Below are 24,232 nucleotides of genomic sequence, written 5' to 3'. Positions count from 1 at the left end.
AGAATAAATAATATAATGTATATAATAATAGTTGAATACTTCAACCAAGCACACAAAATCCTGTGCTTAGTTTAGAGGGAATTTGAAATGCTATTCATTATCTTACATAAATCATCAAATTCTGAGATTATGGAAATCAGAAATATTTAAGCAGGAGGGATTGAGATTGAGACGATTGACACAGATGCCAACAGTGTTTTGCTTTTTGCTACAGGAATGCACTTTTAATTTTGATGAGTTCCATGTTCTCAAATATTTTGTCCAATCATAAAATTATCCTCATATTAGGTTAAGAGATTTTTCCAGAATAAACAGCCTACCCAATCTCACAATGGAACTACAAATCAACCTGAGGTAAACACTGAGGAATATATGCAATAAGGATAGGCACTTTTATGCAGATTAGAGTTTAGTAGTGGACGCTGAGGTTAGGAAAGGGGGGGAAAGAGGAAGCCATTGCTTAGAAAGCATTGAATTTCTGTTCATGGAGACAGAAATCTTGATAATGGATACTGGTGATGGTTATACAACTTGATGGACATAATTGGTGAGATCAGCTTATATACAGGAAAATATGCTATCGATAAATTTATAACAATAAGCAATAATGGAAAATAAAACTGGGAAAGAACATATCTGAGGGAGGAGAGAGGGACTAGGTTACCTGTGTGTTATAGTGGGGGCTGAGTGGTGCTAGTGGAAAGAATAAACTTGGAAAGGGGGAAGGCAAGTCAGGGAAATGGACAACAATGTGGGAGTCAAGGAATCCTTTTAAAAATTAGCCACAGAGCGAAGAAAAACCTGGAAAAAGGGAGAGAACTAGCTATGAAGATGGCTGAGGAGAAAGTGGAGGACGCAGGAGGATTTCCAGCCTCCAGAAAGAGCAACTACAAACAGCACAGATGATGCCCCATTTACTCCAGGAAATACCAAGGCCAGGCCCGCTGACTGGAAGGAGGCAAACCGTGAAGGGAAAGTTAGTGGGAATCAGCAGCAGACAAGGACTGAGGGCAACATCACAGTGAGCAAGTCCACTTTGGGAGAGATGTTGGATATTTCCTCAGATCATTTGAGACAGCTTTGGAGCTTTCAAAAGAAAGGAGGCCGATGAGGGAACTGGCATTTTCCTGGGAACACTGACTGTCCTGATGCGAACAGTCCAGGTGGATCTGAATGGAAGCACCAGGAGCGCCAGGAGGTGACTGCTCTCAGGGAAGGAGGAGACTGTCATGGCTTAGACTAGGCTAGGAGGGAAACGGAGCCGTGAGAAGCTGGTCATGCTCTGAGTGCATCTATGTATTGAAGGTGGAAATAAGAGGTGTTTGCTGATATTTTTCAGAAACAGTATAAAGGAAGAGTCAAGAGTGATATTAAATGATTGCCCCTATCTTGGAAATCATGCCATTTATTTTTGTGGGGAAGTCTGGGAAAGAAAAATTGTCCAGGACTCAGTTTTATGGATGTACCAGGTGAAACTGTCAGAAGAGGCATTTAAAAAATTCGGGGGGGGGGGGCAACTAGGGCCAGGTTTCCATGGGTGCTCCTCCCTGTGCCTTCGGCTACTGCTGCCTACGATGCTAGGTCCATAAGGCTGGGAGTCTGGAAATGCTGTCCAAGAAACATTGCTTCTTGCTTATAGAGGCGGGTTTGAGCCTGATGAGATCAGGGGACTGGATGCTCTCCATGGACAGGGCCATGGGGACCATAGGGCCTTGATTCTGCCTCCCCTTCCTTTGGTGACCTTGGCTGTAGGAGGCACCACACTTTGTGGACCCTAGGACCCACAAGTTTCAGGCTGTCATAGAGAGCCTGATGCCGCTGTGGCTTCCCAGCCCCTGCGCTGCCTTTTCCCAAGGGAAGTCACCTCAAAGCAGCTGCTGAAAGACAGCAGGAAGGATGGAGGACAGGAAGCAGAGGGGGGCCCAGTCAGCCTCAGAAGGAGCAGGAGCCTGAGCCAAACTGAGCAAGTAGAGCACTGTGCTGGCTGACTTAATCAGAAGGTTCCAGGTGTAGGTCTCAGACTTCTCTGGCATCTGCTCCAGATTCTGCATGGTCTGATACTAGAGAGAAGTTCAACTGTAGGGAGCAGGGTGACAAGATTATTTACAGCATTGAGCGACACCACTGGACATAGGAGAGTTCATTCACATATGGAAAGTAAACACAAAGCCAGCTCTGGTCTTCTGGACTAGTTGTGGATTTAGAAGGGAATCCCTCACAAAGTTTGGTCTCAGGGCACTGAAAGCTGGGGTAATAACACCACAAACCAGCAACTAGAGAAGTAGAAGGAAAAGCAGTAAGTATGAAAGTATGATAATGATGCATCTCTGATGGCTATTATGCATTGGACTGATAACCCCACAAGGCCAGTTGTTCAAAACCACCAGATGCTCAAAGGGCAAAAGATGAGGCTGTCTGGTCACATAAAGATTTACAGCTTGGGAAGCCCACAAGGCAATGGTACTCTCTCCTCTATGGTCCCTAGTAGACAGAATCAACTCCAGTGATGATGCTGATGCTGACGCTGATGATGATGATGAACTGGACAGGCAGGCGTGATGAATTGTTAAGCACTACTGATCATTAATTATAGTCCTTTGACTTCTTTGGGCCTTAATATGAACATCTTTAGTGACATCTCAGAAAAACACAGTCAATGCTATTGTGCTAGGTGACTAAGCGAACCTAGAGGACAGAGTAGAAACCTCCCCCGTAGGTTGGTTTCGGAGACCATAACTCTTTACCGCTGTACAAAGTCTCTTTCTCTTTTGGAGCAGCTGGTGGTTTCCAACGGATGACCTTGGGGTTGACAGCCACCACAGCCTAATTCGGACAATCTTCTCTATTTTACTTGGAAAGAAGCCCGTATCTTAGCACTAATATTGGAACGCTCACAGAAATTGAATGCTCCTAGGTTCCACTAGGATGAATCTACACATCATAAAAATCTTATTTTCTGGGATTCATGTTCATTTAAGTACAAAAGGACTTCAGTTTGTATATAATTAGCATAATGGGATGGTACTTTAATGGATTAGAGATGCATAGTTGCTACCTATAATCCTGTATACTCACTACATTAAAGTTTTTTTCATGGTCACTGCAGATTTATGTATAGCCAAACAGAATTGTGGGCCTCTTTGTCAGTTTAAGGCACATTTGGTTTTTTGCATCATTATTATTAAGGGTAAAACCCACAATGGTAAAAATTAAAATAACAGAAATATTAAATATTTTGTTTTCATTTTCAGAATAGACAAAGAGTTTTGCTTAAACCTAAAATTGGTTCGTTATTAGTCTGTGTTTGGTGGTTCTCGCAGGCTATGTATAAGTACAGTTAAATCTGTGTGCTGAATCATCTCATTATTGTATATCGTCCAGCTTTATATTTTCTAAAAATTTGTAGGTACGTTACTATGTGCTGTAAACTCTTTCTCCCTTATACCCATTGGTGGTTTGGCAGCAGCTCCACAGGGGAAAGATGATGCTTTGTCTTCTTATAAAGATCTATAGTCTCAGAAGTCCTCCTTTGCAATTCTACTCTCTCCTATAGGATCACTTTCCATCACAGACAACTCCATGGCAAGGATTTGGGGTTCCGTGGTCTAGATGCTACTATGAAACAGAACTACATAATGGTATTCCAGTATATGCTAGACACAAAAGAAAAAAATCAAATTTTAAAAATATCTTAGAATTAGGTCCTAAGTCCGGTCTTTCCTATGGAAACGCTTTAGGTCCAGTCTGTTTCCCCCTTAGTCTGATAGTCCTTCTTCATGGGAAAAACTATTCACTGACTTCAGAAATGTGAAATTGAATGTCTACTGAGCAATATGAGTGCTGGGTGCAAATTGGGGGGGCGGGGAAAGAATCATTCCAAATCAACAATGAAAGTCATTGGAGGAAGCCTAGATTTCTAGATGTAGCAGTGATGTGCTATGAATTCGCTCATATGTTTCCCTTTACGCAGCAAAGCAACTCAGGTTACACCAACTGATTTTTCTTCAGGTGAGATGGCGGCCATGGACAGAAGCAATAGCACTGTGACTGAGTTCATCCTCGTGGGCTTCACAACAGACCCCATGATACAGTTGGTCCTGTTTGTGGTGTTTATTGGTGTGTACTCGGTGACTGTGGCAGGAAATACCACACTCATTGTGTTGATCTGTAACGATTCCCGGCTCCACACACCCATGTACTTTTTCATTGGTAATTTGTCTTTTCTGGACCTCTGGTATTCCTCTGTCTACATCCCGAAGATCCTAGTGACCTGCATCTCTGAGGACAAAAGCATCTCCTTTGCTGGCTGTGTAGCTCAGTTCTTTTTCTCTGGTGCCCTGGCATATAGTGAATGTTACCTCTTGACTGCCATGGCTTACGACCGCTATATGGCCATATCAAAACCACTGCTTAATATTCTCAGGCAATGCCCATCAGGTTGTGTGCATTTTTGGTGGCAGCCTCATATCTTGGTGGGTTTATTAACACTTCTGTCATCACCAAAAGAACTTTTGCCATGAACTTTTGTGGTAACAATGTCATAGATGACTTTTTCTGTGACTTACTCCCCCTGGTGAAGTTGGCTTGTGGCAGAAAAGATGGCTACCAAATTTTATTGTATTTTCTCTTAGCTTCGAATGTCATCACCCCCACTGTGCTCATACTTGCATCCTATCTCTTCATCATTGCCACCATTTTGAAGATCCGCTCCACCCAGGGCCGCCTCAAAGCCTTCTCCACCTGCTCCTCCCACTTGATCTCCGTCACCTTGTACTATGGCTCCATTCTCTACATCTACTGCCGTCCGCGATCAAGTTACTCTATGGAAAGAGACAAGATAGTCTCCACCTTTTACACTGTGGTTTTCCCTATGCTGAATCCCATGATCTATAGTCTAAGGAATAAGGATGTGAAAGAGGCTCTGAATAAACTATTGAAATAAATCAAGGTTCTCTTCTGCTAAGAAGTTGCTAAGATGATTTCTTTTCAGGTTACATATCAAGTTTGGATACCATCATGCCCCATCATGATCAAGAAAACATAAAACTCAAGCTAAAGAGTTTTTCCCATCTTGACACAGGGGTCCAAGATATGAAAACTGGGACAAATTAGAAATTGAATTTAAATGTAAACTGTAAGGATTTTGTCTGGATTCTATCGGCTAGGAACAACAAGCAATGTGGATTAGAAAAAAAACAGTAAATCAGTAAAAAGCAAAAAAAATTCCTCTGCCTTTATAAATAAAATAAACACTATCTCATAGAAAGATCTCTTCAGACTGATTCATATGGTGTTGCATCTACACAGTTATGCCCTCGGTGTAGAAAAAGAACACGATGCATTAATGTTTAGTGCTTTCCTGTGACTAGTAACTAGATGGTGTGCATCACTATTTCCTTGGTGAATAAAATGAAATATTGACATCAACTGTTTCCAGAGCGTTTAGCATGAAGACCTAGTAGGACACATGGATCATCTAGGTGAAAACTAACCTCAGCAAGCATGATCTCACCAATCTGCTGGTCTCATGCAAAGAGGAAAATCAGCCAAGACTCATAGACAGGATTTGTGTGCATTATTGTAACGCCCCAGGATCCTTTAAGCCTGCCACTAATCAAATTATGACATAGTTGGCATTAAAATACAATTACCAAAATAATAACTATAGTGAAGTAACCTCACATGCTAAGTCAGAGCCTATCAGGTGGAAAAAAAGTCAATTCTAACTCATAAACCTACAGGACAAATTAGAACTGGCCCTGTATGTTTCTGAGGCTACAGCTCTTTACCGGTTTGTTTGCCTGTGGGCAGACCCTGTCCTTCTTGCCTGAGGGAAGACAGCTTTGCTTCCTTGACTTTGAACCCACATGAGCTGAAGGACTTCCACTATATTAACTGTTCCGTGGAAGTGAGTTTCACAGAGCCATCAGTACTGCAGTGTGGACTAGTTAGTTTTTATATTCCTTCTTGCTGTATAGACCTATCCATATATTTATATATATAGATATATATGGATATGTGAAAGCATATGTTTTAAAGTTATATGTTCTATATGTAAATTCTTAGTGTCTTAAACAATGCCAATCCAGGAGAAGAGATCTTTAAAAAATCCCAAAGGAATACCATTGTATAAATATCTATATAAACAATATTGAAAAGATTCCTATATTAACAGTCAATTTCATGTCCAGTAAAAGATATTAAAATAATAAGTATCTAAATAATTGAGATTGCTGAAACTATAAAAACTACTATTCCTATGCTCAATAAAAACCATAATACCTGACGTTTCCGTGATTCTTGTCCATTTACTCTCTCCCTGAATCTCTGCTGATTGCAAACATTATACGATGTCTCAAACTTACATTCTAGCGAGATCTGAAATTTCACTCTCATGTCTGTTGGGTGGTCATAATACTTTTTATTAAGAAATCCTGAAGCTCCACTGAGATAACTAAGTTCACCTAGCTCCTTAACATAATTCTTGACTCTATTTTGTAGCACAGATAATTTTCTTATGGTGACTGGAATCAATCACCCTGTTCAGTAGGCTGACTCTTGTATGTCACTGGAAGAGAAGACCAAGATATTCAGGAGAAACCATTCTATTTCAATTTATTATGACAATGAAACTTCTCCATTGGGGAAGCATCCCTGCCTCAGGCACACAGACTTACAATACCACTGTACCCTGGGACAGGAGATAAAAGCTAGTGGACTATTTGGGCAACAGTGAAGCAGAATGCAGTAGTCTAAGTCCTCTGAGGATAAAACACCAAGAAGGATTCAGCGTGCTAGGCCTTTATTAAAGGAAATAACTGTGCACAAGAAAATTGAGAAGGAATAAGAAAAGGCAAGAAGAGACATCAGCTCATGATAAAATATTGACCGCAAGGGAAAAGGATAGTGTGTTAGTCTGAGTCGACTAGAGAAACAAATCCATAGACATTCGTATGTATATAAGAAAGAGGTTTATATACAAGAGCAATGGAATATTGAGAAAACATTCCAGGCCAGTCCAGATCAAGTCCATAAGTCCAGTATTAGCCCATATGTCCAATACCAATCTATAACTTCCTCTTCAGACTCACAAAACACATGCAATGATGCTGAATGCAGGATGATCACAGGCCAGTGGGTAGAAAGTCTTTTGGATCCAGTGGCGGTGTAAGCATCGCAATGCTGGCAGGGTCTCCACATGACTTCTCCAGCTGTAGGGTTCTGACTGTCACCATCCTGTCTTCATGTGGCTTGTCAACAAGAATATCTCAGAGAGTGAACCAGTGTCTTGCCTACAGCAAGCTATTTATATCCTTAACACCTCCAAATGAAGTCACCAAGCTGCGACTTGATTGACAGGTAAACGCCACCCCTTCACTCGTAAGTCTCAAATTGACAACAGATTATGTAACTACCACAGATAGGTAATAACTCATGTGTGAACGTATCCTAAATCATGTGAAGAGTAACCGAAGTTCAGCCAGGTCAGTAGAGAAGTCCTTGAATCAAAGAAAGGAATCCACAATATAATAAAACCAGACATGCCTTCATATTTATACTACGCTGTCATTTTTTGGCAGCATCCTTGGTGCAGAGGTATGATTGAGAGGTCTGAGCTAAATAGCTAGGGTGCTTGGTCCAAGTACATGCTCTGCATTTGAAGGACTGAAAGACTCATGTCCTGGCCGTTTCAGGGCCCATGATCACTGCAGTCCCTTAGTTGCCAGAAATGTATAGTCTTGATTAAAGAAAGATCGTATCAGATAGCAGATGCTGTTTTAAATAATATAACGTAACTTTGAGGGCACCTGCTTAGAAGCTATGATGGTGAGAGTTTGTCTCACTTACCTTGAGCATATTAATGGAAAAGCCCAATCCCAGTGTTATAAAGAAGAGTAGCAATTCCTGGAGAAGGACACCGTGCTTTGTCAAGTAAAGGGCATTCAAGAGAGAAAATCGCCCAACGAGATGAATAGACACAGTGGCTGGAACAATGGGCTCAAGCATAGCAATGAATGTGAGGATGCACAGAATTCAGGAGTGTTTCGTTAAGTTCTTCATAGCGCACATAGCATCATTCACCCACTTAATATAAAAACTCACTAGCACTGAGTTGATTCTGACTCAGTAACTCTGGGACAGAATAGACTGCCTCTGAGTTTCTATAAACTGTAAATCTTTATTGGAGCAGAAAGCCTCATATTTCTCCCACAGAGCATCAGTGAGACGGCATCAACTAGTGAGTACTTAACAAGTGCCTCGATGGAGGTAATTACTGCTTTCCTTTCTACCTAATATAGTTCTTGGTCAAAGATAACATTTGGTGGTATCCCATGTTCATGAATTAGGTGATTTTTCTAGATTAAGCTAGATATGTTGATAATAGGAAGTTGGCAGGGAGATGGGTGTATAAAGAAAACGAGTTACAGTCTCAGCAACCCAAGGGGCAATTCTGCTCTATCCTAAACGGCTGTGGAACCAACTGATGGCATTGAGATCATTCATAGTACTGTTGAAAATTTTGACATGTAATAGTAATTCAGTTTACTGAATTGGCTTATTTATGAAGCAATTTTTTTAATGTTCCTCCTAAAATTAATGACTATTCCTAAAAGAAAATCACTCCCCTGTCATTTGGGCTTAGGAGGAATTGTCTGGTCAAATTGGGTTGCCATGCAGGTGACAATGGTGTTTTCAGAAAATGATGGTACTTTAAAATCACATTGTAATTTCTGTTGTTTGCATTTCAGATACAGAAAATGAAGGGTGGTCATATTAGGCAGTGCTCAAATGCCCCATCCTGCATGCCAGAATCCAGCCTCTGCACAGTCAGCTCTGTTATATCTTCTAAGGTTGACCACATATTTGGGCTGTGAATCTGGATCCCTGAAACTCAGAAAGTGGCTGTAGTCATCAATAATCACTTCCCTAGGACCACAAATTGTGAAAGACTTTTTCAAAACGCAATTCGGGAATTCTAATCACCGATTTCTTTATTTCCATAGGGTGGTCACAGTTTAAACTTCAACAGGTGCCAACAACCCATGCACTATTTATAATCTCGATTGGCATGTATCTTTGACTAAGTTCATGTGTCTGTCAATGCCTTGCTTTCCACCCGCTTTTCATACCACAATACCACCCTTGATCATCTTTAAACAAATTTGATTAAATTATAGATTACCAGTGTTTCATTTGAGTAAGGAGTACATCTAATAAAGAAACTATAAGAAAGTGATGTGTGCCGTATGGAACCACCCCTAGAATTAGTGTGAGAACACATAAGTAACTTCTGAGACATTACGACCCTAGGTCTGAAGACATCAGAAAAGCAAGTGGTCAAGGGCACTGGAGGGTGAACTTCGAAAGAGGACTGTTTGGCTGGAGCTGTGGTGTCTGTCCAGAGATGCAGCCAGATTATGGCACCTCAACAGTTAGAGAGCCTGGGGAAAGTCACTCTGACCTCACTCTTCCTCACTGCGCATGAACAAACCCATTAGAAGACGGGAAGCAAAGAAGCCCATTGATGGCTGACATAGGTCACCCTCTTAAAGCTCGAGGAGGTTGAGAAGAAAAACAGAAATGGAGAGATGCATTGATGTTATGCAGAAATATTTCTATTGATGAACAGGTATACTTTAGTATGCACATATAAATATATGCAACCAACTAACCAAACAAACACACAACCCCATTGCCAGTGTGTCATTTTCTTTTTTTTTTTGGGGGGGGGTGTGTGTCAATTTCTATATAATAAAAGAGAATTACTCTTGTAGACTCCAAAGCATCAATTTTTATGTTTCTCCTGTAGAGTGGCTTGTGAACTTAAACAGTTAATTTTTTTATTAACAGCCAACAGCTTAAAATTGCACAATTAGGACTCCTCATAAATATATAGTCTATCTCATATGCCTGAGAAAACCAGGGCTTTCTTCTCCCATTCACCGTTACAGTCTTAGAAGCTCACAGTGCCAGTTCTCTCCATTCCTACAGAGTTGCTAGGAGTCAGCATCAACTCAATGTTAATGACTATCTAGTATGCACATGCATGTTTATCTTCCTCATGATGCAAAATAGAATGATAATTATCAGTCTCCAGATAATTCCACGATATCACAATCTTAAGAGCAAAAAAAATCTCTCTAAATAATACCCAATTGGTCAACGTGTGATTTTGATTAATTCTGTTGGTAATAAATTTGCAAATTATTAAATCCTGAGAGACCAGGTCTCTAAAGCTCTGAGGACCTAAAAGAGATATAAAAGATTCTGGGAGCAACGGATGCGGACTCTGTTTGGATGATGGTGTGGCTGAGATGTTTAGGTAAGTTGCCTAGTTCAGATGTTAAAGGTAGATGGAAAAAACAACTTTTTATTGGGAATTATATGAAGGACACAGCAGATGATACTTTCACATTCAACAACTCTTACGCATTCTGATTCAATGCACCAATTGTTATCTTCTCAAAGTACCATTGGTTATCTCACTTCTATCGGTGTCACCTGTTTCCATTCCTTCTTCACGAATCTTCTGAACTTTGTCCTTGGTGAATGCTGTCCTTCCGATCTTAAGTGGTGAATGGTTAATGGTTCTACCATGGCGATGAGTTCAGTTACAGACTGCACGTAAAGGCCACTAGTCTTGAAGGTCCTCTGGTAGCTAGCTAACCAGTCAGCCCAGTCTTTTTATCCATTTAAATTCTGTTCTACGTTTATCTCCCACTCTCTCCTCGATCTTCTAAAATGATCCGTTTGGAGCAGTTGGTAGTGCAGTTGGGCATTGCTTAGTTCTTCTGATTCTAGGGTAGATGGAAGGTTTTATGTGTCTCTCACAACTAGTCCAGTGAGCTACATACTAGTCATTATAAAGGATTAGGAAGGGCCCTTTAAAAAAATCACAAGCATTTATGTGCCATCAATGAAACTGCTGAAAATACAATAAAGTTGTTTTATTTATTTCTCTTAGCATCGTGAACAGGGAAATTATCATTACAGCAAAATACTAGGAGCAGAAACCTAAAGGAATCAGACCACCATTAGGACCAGGTTAGCCAATAGCCTTTGTGAATATCGCAAGCATGACTGGATCCACAGAGTAAAATAGCAGAAAGTAGGAGTCTGAGGAGCAAAAGAAAAGTTTAACTGTCTTTAAACTGGCTATTTCTTTAAATATGGTGTATTTAAAACGATTTCTAGGTGGCAGAGATTTGCTTCTAAAAGTACTATAAGTACATAATGTAGGATGAAAATGTTGAAATGTTATTTGAACTCATAAAGTAAATATATTATGTTCAGTAAAGTAAATACGCTAATGAGTTCACACACACTATCAGATAGACATAATCTTCGGGGTCTGATACCAAACAGATCGCTCAGCAATTCAAGCCAATCTCTCAACAGGTATGCATAGACAGGTTTCAAGAAAGTCACCAAGGAACATGTGGGCTCTATTTTGTTTTCCCATGCCAGAGTGCGTTAAGAGGGAGTTTGCTTCATTTTCCCCTTGTGAAAGCAATTATATGGCTTTGTAAAATTTTCTGAAAGGGATGAAACACAATAGAAGAGAATTCTCAGCTGTAAAGTAATGGAGCGCAGAGATCGTGAATGCCAGTAAGGGACAGAGCATCACGATGGACTCCGGGTTGGATCATTAGATCACTGGAAGGTTATTGCTGTTGTTCATTGCCATGGAGTCAATTCCAGCTCATAGAGACATCACGTACAATGAACAACGTGTGCCCTTCCTCATAATCACCAGCAGTTTGGAGTTCATGGTGGTAGCTACTGCACTAATCGATTACACGGTGGTTCTCCCTCGGCCTCCCCGGTCTTCTACCTCACCAATAAGGATGTCTTTCCACTAGCTATGGATCCCTCCTCATGACGTGCCCCAAACTCATGATTCAGAAATTGTTTGCTTGTAACTCATAGTATTTTTTTAAATCTTTATATCGGGAGCTCTTACAGATTATATAACCATCCATAATTCAATTAGATCAAGCACAGTTGTACAGCTGCTGCCACCATCAGTTTCAAATAACTTACTTTTTCTTTTTTCCTGATTTTATTATTATTTTATTTATTTATTTAAAAAATTTTTTAACATTTTATTAGGGACTCATACAACTCGTACCACAATCCATACATGCTTCAATTGTATAAAGCACATCTGTACAGTCTCTGCCCTCATCATTTTCAAAGCATTTGCTCTCCACTTAAGCCCTTTGCATTCAGTCCTCTTTAAAAAAGAGGACTCATAATATTTTCATTGGCTAGTTTTCATAAGCAGATCCTCAGGGCTGCTTCTAGTTTGTTCTAATGTAGAAACCCCCATCTCCCAGGAGTCGCCCTTATGGTATTTTCATTACCAGTGACAGAACTTCCCTTTCATGATTTCATGAGGACACTCAAGCCACCACAGTGTGACAAATTGCTGGAAAACGTTGAGAAGACTTGGAGCCAAGAACGATTGGGACAAGGTAGAAAATGGAAAGATGCAGGATTGGAATAGATAGTATGTATCAGGTACCTTGGAAAGGTATTAGACACCAATGTTACCCTTGCAATGTTTTACATAAGCATATCACTGTTTTGTAGCATTGCAACTTAACTCCTTATATATGTTAGCTATTTTCCACATGTCAAACTATACACTAAGGCCTCTGAGACTCCTGCTTCCTTCTTGCAATAAAATAAGGAAATTTTTATCATTCCCATAAGTAGATAAGGAAAACAAACATTGAGGAAGTAAAATAAACTTCCCAAGGTTTTTAATACTTGCCCTCAAATCAACGAAAACAGGTGATATCCACACAAAATTGTGCCCCGTGAGGTTTTGGGAAGCTGATTTTTGACAAGTAGGGAGCCCAGCCTTTAATCTGAGGCAACTCAGAGTAGATCCAAACCTCCAGATCTCCTTGGACAGCACATCACTTTTCGCACGACTCATCTCTGAATTTCTCTCTCTTCCTGCTACCAATGACGCCGCAGGCCCACCATAAAAGTGAATGGACCACTGAGTCATGCTAGATAAAAGGGAGATTCAATAGTTGGTGGGAAAAAGATAAAATTGACATAAATTTTCCCATGAACTCTTTGAACCCTCCTCATAATTGAAGCAAACACTCAATGATTTTCTCCACTTAGTTACTATTCCTTCACATGATTCCTAGAAGAATCCTCTGAAGAGCTAAAAAGCAATTTGCAAACATGTGGAGTTGTTAACACAGTGTTAAAATCCTTGAAGGAGCAGATGTTAAGTAGGTGCTCAGAAGTCTTATGGTCACAAAGATTGGGACCATCATCCACCAAGTGTCGATAAGACAGACATGAGGATGCTCTGTACCCCTGGATCTGTCCCACACAAGGAAAAATGCCCCACACCTTGTATCCAGCTGGAACAGCCGTGTGTGCATGTGAAGTGCTTTCTACTAAGGAATCTGAAATCTATTTCATGTTACAAATAAACGCAATATAAATTGTGCATAGTTTACGTACATACAAATTTTCTCAAAGGGCTCATCCCTGTGAAGATGAAGAGAGCTTAATTATTTTATTGTGTGAAATTTGATGAACTATTCAGTGTTCCGGAAAACAAAATGTTGCCAACCACAAAATTTATTTTGCAAGGTTTTAACCTATACGAACTTGATTGGGAAGTGTCATTTATTTTGCTTGGATGTTATCAAGAATTCTTCCACTTTTAAGAAAAACCATGTTGCCGATAAACATACCACCTCTAATATTTGAGTCATGGATATATCCATGGAGAGTCTACATATGTGTGTAAATATTTGCTTCATTAAGTGTATAAGTATTGACATATTTAATTTTCATTGTTTCATATAATTTTCATTTTACAATTACTACTGCCATTGAGTTGCTACTAATCCATCTTTCCTAGGCCAGACAGCCTCCTCTTTTCCCATGTATTATAATAATAATTACCAAGTAGACATCAAATAATATGCTACGTTCCTTTAAACTTTAGATTAAATTTAAGAAACATGCATACATACACATATGAGGCATCTTCAAAAAAGTGTGTGGAAAACATTCATTAGCTTTTCATTCCAGTTTTCTCTGAACTTTCTGAAGCACGCTCACATATATGTTTATGAGTAGAAGTAGGTTAAATGACCCATAAACTTAATTTTAGGGGCATATATGTGTGTTAGTTTGGGATGAGTAGAGCAACAAATTCAGGGAAACTCATAGGTTTATAAGAAGGACCTTTATATAAAAGAGCAATAGTATATTGAGAAAACATGCCAGCCCAGTCCGGATCAAGGGCAGAAGGCTGATATTAGTCCATATGCCTGGTACCAAGCTATAAATTCCTCTTCAGACTCATGCAAAACATGCAGTGAAGCTGAATGCAGTAAGATCACAGGGCAGTGGGTGGAAAGTCTCATGGAGCCAGTGGCAGTGAAACGTTTCAGTGCGGACAGGGGTCTCCACTGAGGCCCTAGCGTAGTTCCATGTGTCTTGTCAGCAAGAGACAGAGCAGGGAGTGTGTCTGTACATGACCTCCAGTGGTAAGTTTACTTATCTCCATGGTGCCGTCAAATGAGGTCATCAAGCTGCAGCCTAATGGACAGGCTAGACTCCACCCCTTCACAAGCTGACAGGAAATTCTGAAACTGTCACATGAGGAATTAAAAAAAAACCCATTATTTTAGAACAATGCTAATGTCTGATACTGTAAAGCAGCAGTTCTCACATGTGGGATGCAACCATTTTGGGGGTCAAACGACCCTTTCGCGGGGTTACCTGATTCATAACAGTAGCAAAATTACAGTTACAAGGTAACAACAAAAATAATTTTATAGTTGGGGCGGTCACCACAACATGAGGAACTATATTAAAGGGCTGCAGGATTAGAAAGGTTGATAAACACTATTATAGAGAAAGGCTAAATTCCAGCTTTATAGATCCTGAAAAACTCAAAAGGCGATCACATTTTATGAACTTGATATATTGTAATGGAATTATCTTTACTCTGAAATTTCACCAGTTCACAATCTGTTTCCCACTCCTGTGATTTATGATCATTGTACTCAAGATTCCTCTAGAGGCTCTGAAGGAAAAACTCCCCCTCTATTGGCACAAGAACAGCATGTCATCATCTCCTAAACCATGGGGGACTTCCTGCTCCCATGGGACCTGAGCAATTTGCACATTCCTATCCAGAAACTAAGAAAGGAAGGATTCTCCTCTGTGTTTCAATCCAATTAGCTGCTCTCCTAGTGGGTATTATCCCATGTTCACTTTTATTTTTAATAACATTTAATATTCTACAGAACATAATGATTCCTTATTGTTTTCACTCTCTCTCCTGTTGAACACATGTTGCTCAAGAATAAGGCACAACACTGTGACTTCAATATGAGAAAAAAAATAAATAGACTGCACAGCAGCATTGGGACACTCCCACTATCAATGCATTTTTGTGAAATGACTATTTGGAGACTCAAGAGAACTCACATCATGTAAGTCAGGATTACTGCTCAGCTCTGCTACTTCTACAACCTTTAGTCTTGACCACATCGCATGTATCTGGTCCATAGGAAGCATTCATTGGATATGAGTTGAGGGAAATACACTCTTCTCCACTCTAATTGTAGATGATGAATCCTTTAGTCATGGAGAGGGACAACCACACTGTGACGGAATTCATCCTGTTGGGCTTCTCAACAGACCCTGTGATGCAGATGATCTTATTCATGGTGTTCCTCGGCATGTACTCTGTGACTGTGGTGGGAAATACTATGCTTATCATGCTAATATGTAATGATGCCCGACTGCACACACCCATGTATTTTTTCATTGGAAATCTGTCATTCCTGGATCTCTGGTATTCCTCTGTCTACACCCCAAAGATCCTAGTGACATGCATCTCTGTGGATAAAAGCATCTCCTTTGCAGGATGCCTGGCCCAGTTCTTCTTCTCTGCTGGACTGGCCTACAGTGAATGTTACCTGTTAGCTGCCATGGCTTATGATCGCTACGTGGCCATCTCTAACCCCTTGCTTTATGCTCAGGTCATGTCAAAAAGACTGTGTGTCTGTTTGGTCATATGTTCCTATACAGGAGGGTTCATCAATGCAGTCATACTCACCAGCAACACATTTACATTGGAGTTTTGTGGTGACAATGTCATTGATGACTCTTTCTGTGATGTCCCACCACTGGTGAAGTAGGCATGTGATGTGAAAGAGAGCTACCAGGCAGTGCTTTCTTCCTACTGGCCTCGAATGTCATCGCCCCCACTGTGCTCATCCTTGCCTCCTACCTCTTCATCATTGCTGCCATCCTGAGGATCCGCTCCACTCGAGGCCGCCACAAAGCCTTCTCCACCTGCTCCTCCCACGTGATCTCTGTCACCTTGTACTATGGCTCCATTCTCTACATCTACTCTCGCCCAAGCTCCAGCTATTCCCGGGAGAGGGACAAAATGGTTTCTACCTTTTATACTGTGGTCTTCCCCATGTTGAATCCCATGATCTACAGTCTGAGGAATAAGGATGTGTAAGAGGCTCTGAAGAAACTCCTCAGGTTAACACAACCAGGAGTCTAAATTGAAATCAATTTCCAGAAATTAGTGCTAAAGGATGATGGATTGCTTAAAGGCAAGCCTGGGAATTTGGGACTTTAGAAACCAAAGATATCTTTTGTTCCCTAAAAACTTCTCCACTGAGATCATTGTATATCTTTGTTTTAGATTCTTTGTGAGGTTCAGTGAACAGACTCTATTCTGGACTATAGTATGTACATAGATAAAAGTCAACAGTCAACTCAAATTGATTCTGACACACCATGAATCTGTCTGTTGCTCCACAGTAGACTTGGGCTCCCCAAAGATTGCAAGGTCCATGAACTTCCTCAGGGAGCCCGGGTGGTATAGCAATTACACAGAGTGTTCCTAACAGCAAAGGTAGCAGGTGGAAGGCACCATAGGAGAAAGATAGGGCATTTCTACTCCCACAAACAGTTACAGAAACTCACAGGGGCAGTTCTATTCTGTCCTACAGCGTCACTATGACTCAGAATTGATTTAATAGCAATAAATTTGGGGGTTTTTTTGGTATGATCTGCCTTAGGGTAGGTCCAAAGATATAACAGGATTATTAGGAGAGCAACTGATCATTCATGCTCCCTAGAGACCTCTATATTTTTCTTTCTTTCCCATGACTGTAAATCTATTTCTACTCATAAGATTTCAGACAATGTAAGCCTTTACAAAAGCAAATAACCTCATTTTTCTCCCATATGGTGCCTTGTGGGTTTGAACAGCCCACCTTGCGGTTAGAAGTCCAATACTTAACCCACAGGACTATCCGAATTTCTTTCTAAAGGATCGAGGTCTAGTTTAATATTCACTCACTCACTATAATTGAGTCCATTCTGACACATAGTGACCCAACAGAACAGAGTAGAACTGACCCTGTGGATTTCCAAGGATATAAATCTTTGTAGAAGTAGAAAACTTTGTCATTCTGTAGTAAAGACTGACAAGTTCAACTGCTAAACTTCTCATTAGCAGTTCAGTACCTTGAGAACTATGTTCCACCTAGACTCCTTCAATTTAAAATTTATAGAGATTTTTTGGAGGTAATTCGGTTTAATATGAAACCAAGGAGAGTTAATTTTATATTAATACCATTTTTAATGGCAGAACCTTCATTTAATGCAAAGCAAACTAGAATGTTTCACTTCTAAGATCCCAAAGGATTGATCCAAGTTTTCTGATTTCCCTCTGAGAGAGTTCTTATAGGCATGTGAAGAAAATGCTATGTGTGCTGCTGAAAGGCATAGAATAGACCTCATATATTTTCAATTAAGTGCTCCCAATGGTATTAGAAGAATACAGAATGTGAAGAAAATTGTGATATAAAGCAAGTGGGCAGTGATATATTAGAAATAAAACAGGTGAAAAGAAAGACCAGGAATACCATACAAATTACTAAGAGTAAAGCAGCAATAATTACTTTGAGCAAAATTTTAATTTAGATGCATTTTGTAAAGGTTTTCATTTCAATACTTACAATTTTTAGTAGCCAAGGTCTAATATCTAGGCTTACAGCTTCTTATCTGAAATATATGTCTAATGATTCTCCCAATGTTCTACAGAGTATTGAATAAAATATTTCCTAAAATTATTGCATGAGTCTGATGTCGATCTGTAAAATTTCTTTATACCTAGTATTTTCTGGTGGAAACAACCATCAATGAGTCTAGAAAAGAGGGGGAATGATTTGGTTTGGGTTGTTTGTTTCATTTTGTTTCACTTGAGGCTGTGGGAGCACGTACGGTCACGTGGCAGAAGGGACGCTGCTATGGGATATTCCTGTTCTAAGGGAGAAATACTCTCTCTTTAGAGGTTATAGATTAAGAAGGGTCGTGTTCTTCCATAGATTTACTTTTTGTTTGTCTTAAATAAACTAAACAAATTCTAAACACCCAGACTACTATTTTATTCAGATATAAGACACCGTTTCACACACATATGTTCTTTATATGCAATCACAACTTTAGAAAGGATGTTATAATAAAAAATTCTATACTAACATGAAGTATTTGTAAATATTTGAGTAAATTTCAAGTAGTTCGACCCATTCCTCCACAACACTTTACCTAACCGAATTTGTTTGCCAAACTTCAAAGGCAAATCACACACAAAACCCATCACCATTAGCTCCTCTCTTGCGAAGACATCACCCGAAAAATATATTTTATAAAAATCCCAGTAACTCACAGTGGTAAAATGAAATCCTGCAGAAAGTGTGTCAAACAACCAATATAAGTTTAAAGTGGTTTACCTCTCAACAACCTCAGAGTAACAACTGAAAAAATAGTTTCATTAACATTTCACTAAGCCTGACAGTGGAATTTCAGTGAAATTTCAATATTTCCAGACTACAGCACTAATTTGGAAAAAAAATCAGAGCATTCATTGGAAAGATAGAGGATGGCCTTCAACGTTGTGGCCTCAAGGTCTGTATTGCTTTCCGGAAAGCCTCTTTGACATCTTTGTTCCTCACGCTGTAGATGAGAGGGTTGAGCAAGGGGTTCACCACAGTGTAGAAGAGGGCAGCCACCTTGTCTTTCGCCAGTGAGTAGGTGGAACTGGGCCTGGAGTACATGAAGAGCAGGGACCCGTAGAAGAACATGACCGAGATCACATGGGCAGCACAGGTGGAGAAGGCCTTGCGCCTTCCAGAGGCTGAGCGGATGCGCAGGATAGCCAGGAGGATGTTGAAGTAGGAAATCAGGATGGCCAGGATGCTGGAGAGGACCGTGAAGCCCACCACACCCAGGAGCACTTTCTCATAGACCCGCGTGTCCGTGCAGGACATCTTCACCAGAGGTGGGGCATCACAGAAAAAGTGGTCGATGATGTTCTTGCCACAGAAACTCAGGCGGAAAGTGTTGGCGGTATGAGCGATGGCATTCAACAGCCCACCAATGTAGGAGCCAGCGACGAGCCCGGTGCAGAGAGCCGGGGACATAGTGCCAGAGTAGAGGAGCGGATTACAAATAGCCGCGTGGCGGTCATAAGACATGGCGGCCAGGAGATAACACTCTGTGTAGGCTACAACGCAGGAAAAGAACATCTGCGTCCCACATCCTGACAAAGAAATGCGCTTGTCTTCTGAGATACAATTAGCCAGGATGAGGGGGGTATACACAGAGGTGTACCAGAAATCAAGGAAAGACAGACTGCCAATAAAAAAGTACATAGGTGTGTGGAGCTGTGAATCAATCCGGATTAAGATCACCAGAGTCATGTTCCCAGACAAGGTCACCAAATAGAGCGCTAGAAATACTCCAAACAGAATCAGCTGCAACTGACGATCTGCTGTGAAGCCCAGCAAGATGAACTCCGTCAGGGTTGTGCGATTTCCCACCCTCATATCCACGCTCTGAGGGTCTGATTAAGATTCCGGGTGGGGTGCGGAGACGTCACTTGGGGATTCTTCTGTTGTAAGAAGTAAATAATGCTGTTATTTAAGATATCTCAGTAATGACAGTACCGGATTTGGGGTAATATCCCAGTAGGCAGCTGGCTTCCATCTGCATATATGTGAGAAAGCTAAAGCCAAGAGAGGACTGTGATTTATTTTCATTTTGGAAATATTTACCAATAGACTCAGAACAGGATTAAAATTTGAATGCAACCCCAAGTGCTATAGCTCAAGGTCCACTGCTGTCCTCCTTAGGAAGTAGGTGTGAGAATTACTCAGATATGGCTGGCAATGTGCAGAGAAGATAGGACTTGACCTATGATATTGTTTAAGCAAAGCAGCTTGAAGACCTGGAATCCATTCCATTTCTCTCTCAGTCTCTAATGGATCTCTCTCTACTCACTAGCACATGAACAGAAGAGGCTCTCTCCCTACATGTCTTTATCCACTGAAAACTTCAACAAACCTAAATGACTCCCATATCCTATGCCTCAGGAATAATTTCATACATACCAGAAGCTACACAAGTAGATTATTGGTTTGCATTGGGAAGATATATAAATATAGTTTGTGCTATCATCCATTATTACACTCATTTTTTTCTAAGTCTGCTTAAGCTTACGTACCTTTTACCTTAGCTGAAATAGAATTAAAATATATTAATGTTTGAATGTTTCTAGTGCATATGTATGAGCCAGGTGCTTCATGCAATCATAAAACTGGCCAGGGGCTATATTTAAAACAGCTTAACTGGAAGTCATGATCATTATGAGGAAGTACTATGATCATATTTACAACTTGAAGTTCATTCTGACTGCAGATAAGACAAGTATTGAAAGAGAGAAAACATTTCCTCATAACGAAGAGTTTCTGAAACCTCTTCTCTTCTATCACCTGCAGAGAAAGCTTTAAAAAGTTACAGGCAGAGAGGGGAGGCATTAAAAAATTCTGGATAGAATGACTATGAATTACAAAATCTGTAATTGACCCTGAGAGTCCAGACTCAAGGACTAACAGCCTTACTCCAAATGGAAATTTATATTTACAGTGTAATGTGTCCAGAAATGCTTGGGACACCATTAAAGAAAACATCTCTGAAAATAAATCAAAGTAAAACCTCATTATCTCTTTCTTTCTTCCTTTCTTTCTTTCTCTCTTTCTTTCTTTCTTTGTTTATAAACAGCAGAAACTACAAAATCTTGGGAGAGTTAATAAAATATACCTGATTAAGCTCTGTAGCATTCCAGTAGAAGACACTGTATTATACCACCATTCTCAACTCTGTATGCAGGATGGATATATCACAATGCAGCATAGCATATTATTATTGTCCACAGTCTGTCGTGTAGAAATGGGTAAACTAAGATCCCCACACCCCACATCACCCCTGCCCTTCCTCGATAGGCAGATATAAAGAAAAAAGGATCACAATTATTTCCAGGTCTTCATTTCAAAGAGTAATCCTTTGATTCCCTTCTTGAATCCAAATGCCCAGTAACATACTTTGGCCCACAAGAGTGCCCTGTGAATTACAAGGCTGCTCTCAATAGGCTTTGATCTTCTTTCCTCACTTTTGGACCTGGGACCACCAAGTAATAGCAGAGAATGGGATCTCTAGAAAGGTTCTCGCCATCACTCTAGAGTAGAAGATATCTCTCAGAGATGATTGCTCTCTGACAGCAACCTGGCCCCCAGACATGTGAGGTTCATGAGTCAGGATCCTGCAGTCCCAATTTGACTTCACAGCTGACCACAGCCACGCAAACAAGACTAGCTGAGAGCAGACAGACCTGGCACGGTCAAGGCTGTGAAACTGAAACACTGGTTCTATAATCTTGCAAAAATTTTAACAGCCCCTCCACTTGTTAAGGTAAGAGCCATACATACTTGAGGCATGGGTACAGGGAGGAAATTTTCTATAGAGTTTATATAAGTCAGAAGAGTGGTGTGATTTGTAGTCTAAAATCCTGAATGGTTGATATTTTTTCACTTATTCAAATGTTATTTGCCAAAGTAATGGCAGGTTGATAAATACAGAGTTCCCTGGATTAGGGAGTACTGGGGTTGGGTTCCAGCTCTGAATGTTGTATTATTCACTGTCTAACATGTATATGAAAATATGATGGCAAACAGAGGTTGCTCGTTTTTCCAGGGACAACCCTCTAAGATTCCAATTTGTTAGCCTGGATCCAACATAAATGTACAGAGAAACCAGCTAACTGCAATATGGTAGAAAAAATATCAGCACAAAGATTGTATTTTGGGTACAAAGGAGAGATACATATTTGTTTGAAATGAGAGACAGAATGAATTAAAGAAAACATAACGATTCTTTTCATTTCACGATTGTCATTCTCATTCTTGTTTCACTAAAAATCAAAATTTGGTGTTGTGCATATTCTCAAATGTCTGCAATCTTCAATTTCTACCTCTGCAAATATTTAGCAGCTTATAAGTTTGAAGCAATATGAAATTCTTGGAGAGCTTTATTAGAAGCAGCATTAATTCTTCCCCAACTCACGGGAAAAAATGCACACTTATGTAATTGAACAAAGCTTTAGAGTCAGGGTTCAGAAACTTCCATAAGCCTGTCCATGGACTTCTTTGCTATAATTCTCAATTTAAAATTCCATCAGGTGCCCATATTTCTTGTTAGTGGTAACACTTTATAATTATAAAACATCCTTTGAGTAATGAATACCTTAAACAGCATATTTAAAACACAATTCCTAATCAACTCATATGAAAATCATCTATCAATTCATTCATTTCCCATATTAATACTGCTTTTTCCCATATTAATTCTGCTTTTCCAATCCCTGAAGACTAAAATTTGGAGCTGCTGTACTTTCATTCCCTCTTACCATTCTCACAAAAAATTAAAATTCAGTATCTTTATGTTCAAGATATATTCTGAATCTGCATTTCACTGCCATCCCCTCCCTAATCACCACCATCTCCTGTCAAGAGTCCCTCAATGCCTCCTAACTTGTCAACAACCTTGTGCCCTTCAGGGCACCCTCTAGTAGGTGGCAATACGTATACAATGCCTGCACTTCATATCTTTTAAGGTTACCATTTTACTCAAAGATAAAGTCAAAGCCATACAATAGTTTTATGGTCCTCTCTAGCTGGTAATGCTTTACTGTGGCATCCTCTTCTCTGAATTCCATCCCTGACTCAGTTGGCGACTAATTTGTTGTCATTCTTTCTCAAACACACAATCAAGGCATGCCTCGGCATCAGAGATTTCAAACTGTCTGTCCCTCTGCCTGGAGTTCCATTTCCCCGGACCTGTGCATAGCTTATCCTCCCATCGCCTTTATGTCCCTTCCAAATGCCATTGACCTACCGATGGCCAGCCCAACACCCCATCCGAAATGCCATTCCCAGCCTGCTCGACCGCCCTCATCCTTCCTCTGCTCCTTTCCCCTACATATTATCTTCTATTTATTACTCCTGCGTAGTCTATTTCCCCCACCCACCACAATGCAAAATCCACAAATGTAGCCAGACATGTGTAGCTTATGTATTGCTGTCTCACCAGAACAAGCAGTTTTCAGAAACTAAATTTTTTAAGGCACCACAGAGGGATTCAAACTGATGTTGACCCATGTGTGGTGCAGAGTGGAACTGAAAAGCACAGGGTTGATTTTTCACAAGACCTTTCTTCAGAGGTGCATTTTAATCTATGCTCCACCCTGTGTATCTCACAAACTAAGCTTGTAATTCTAGAAGGTCAGGTATTCCACTAGATGGAATCCTGTTTAGAAGGTAGTGGGTGTGTTTCAATGTGCGTGTGCATGTGTGCGCGCGCTCACATATAGTTGTTTGTGTAGGTGTTTGGCATTCAGGGATCCTTTGAAGACTCGCCCAGATTCCGCTGTCCTATTCCAACTGCAGCTCAGGTCACAGAGAAGCCAGACTAGGTAACCCCACTGACCCCAGGTGCTTACCCTCTGTTGGGAAGATTGACTCCTGGAAATGACACTCTCTTCCCTTGCTGATGTTTTGACCTGCCTTAACTAACCCTATATATGTGTGTATGTGTTTGTGTATGCGTATATATTTCCCCAGCACTCCTTTGGGATATCTTCTACACAGCAGCCCGGAAATATGTATCCCAGGCTCCAGAGATTCAATTAAAGGTGATTTGGAGTTTAGGGATGTCATAGTAATTGGGATATGATAAAATAAGGAAGAGTTTTTTAAAATTGAAAGTTCACTAATTGTGTCTTAGAGGAAATTCTCCAAATTTCACTAAC

At 40.3% G+C, this 24,232-nt stretch overlaps 2 protein-coding genes and 1 pseudogene across 2 annotated transcripts; 2 read left to right on the top strand and 1 right to left on the bottom strand.

Annotated features, from left to right (window-relative positions):
* Window positions 1–4,016: 4,016 nt before the first annotated feature.
* On the top strand, window positions 4,017–4,942 carry LOC142446369 (olfactory receptor 9G19-like). Its single transcript, XM_075548123.1, is given in 2 exon segments — window positions 4,017–4,412; window positions 4,415–4,942. Coding segments are annotated over 2 exon segments (918 nt in total). The 5' UTR covers window positions 4,017–4,022.
* A 10,702-nt stretch (window positions 4,943–15,644) lies between these two features.
* Window positions 15,645–16,534, top strand: LOC142446368 (olfactory receptor 9G19-like; annotated as a pseudogene).
* A 2,443-nt stretch (window positions 16,535–18,977) lies between these two features.
* On the bottom strand, window positions 18,978–19,916 carry LOC142445686 (olfactory receptor 9G4). The gene has a single exon (XM_075547623.1). The coding sequence runs from the start codon at window positions 19,914–19,916 to the stop codon at window positions 18,978–18,980; it is 939 nt and encodes a 312-aa protein (XP_075403738.1).
* Window positions 19,917–24,232: the final 4,316 nt, after the last annotated feature.

This window comes from Tenrec ecaudatus, chromosome 4 (assembly GCF_050624435.1).
Source record: "Tenrec ecaudatus isolate mTenEca1 chromosome 4, mTenEca1.hap1, whole genome shotgun sequence".
Classification (NCBI taxonomy): domain Eukaryota; kingdom Metazoa; phylum Chordata; class Mammalia; order Afrosoricida; family Tenrecidae; genus Tenrec; species Tenrec ecaudatus.
Note: the sequence above shows the minus strand (reverse complement) of the source record. Positions and strands in the feature narration are given on the sequence as shown.

Coding starts and splice junctions, on each gene's coding strand:
- LOC142445686 (XM_075547623.1), bottom strand. CDS start 19,916: ATGAGGGTGGGAAATCGCACAACCCTGACGGAGTTCATCTTGCTGGGC.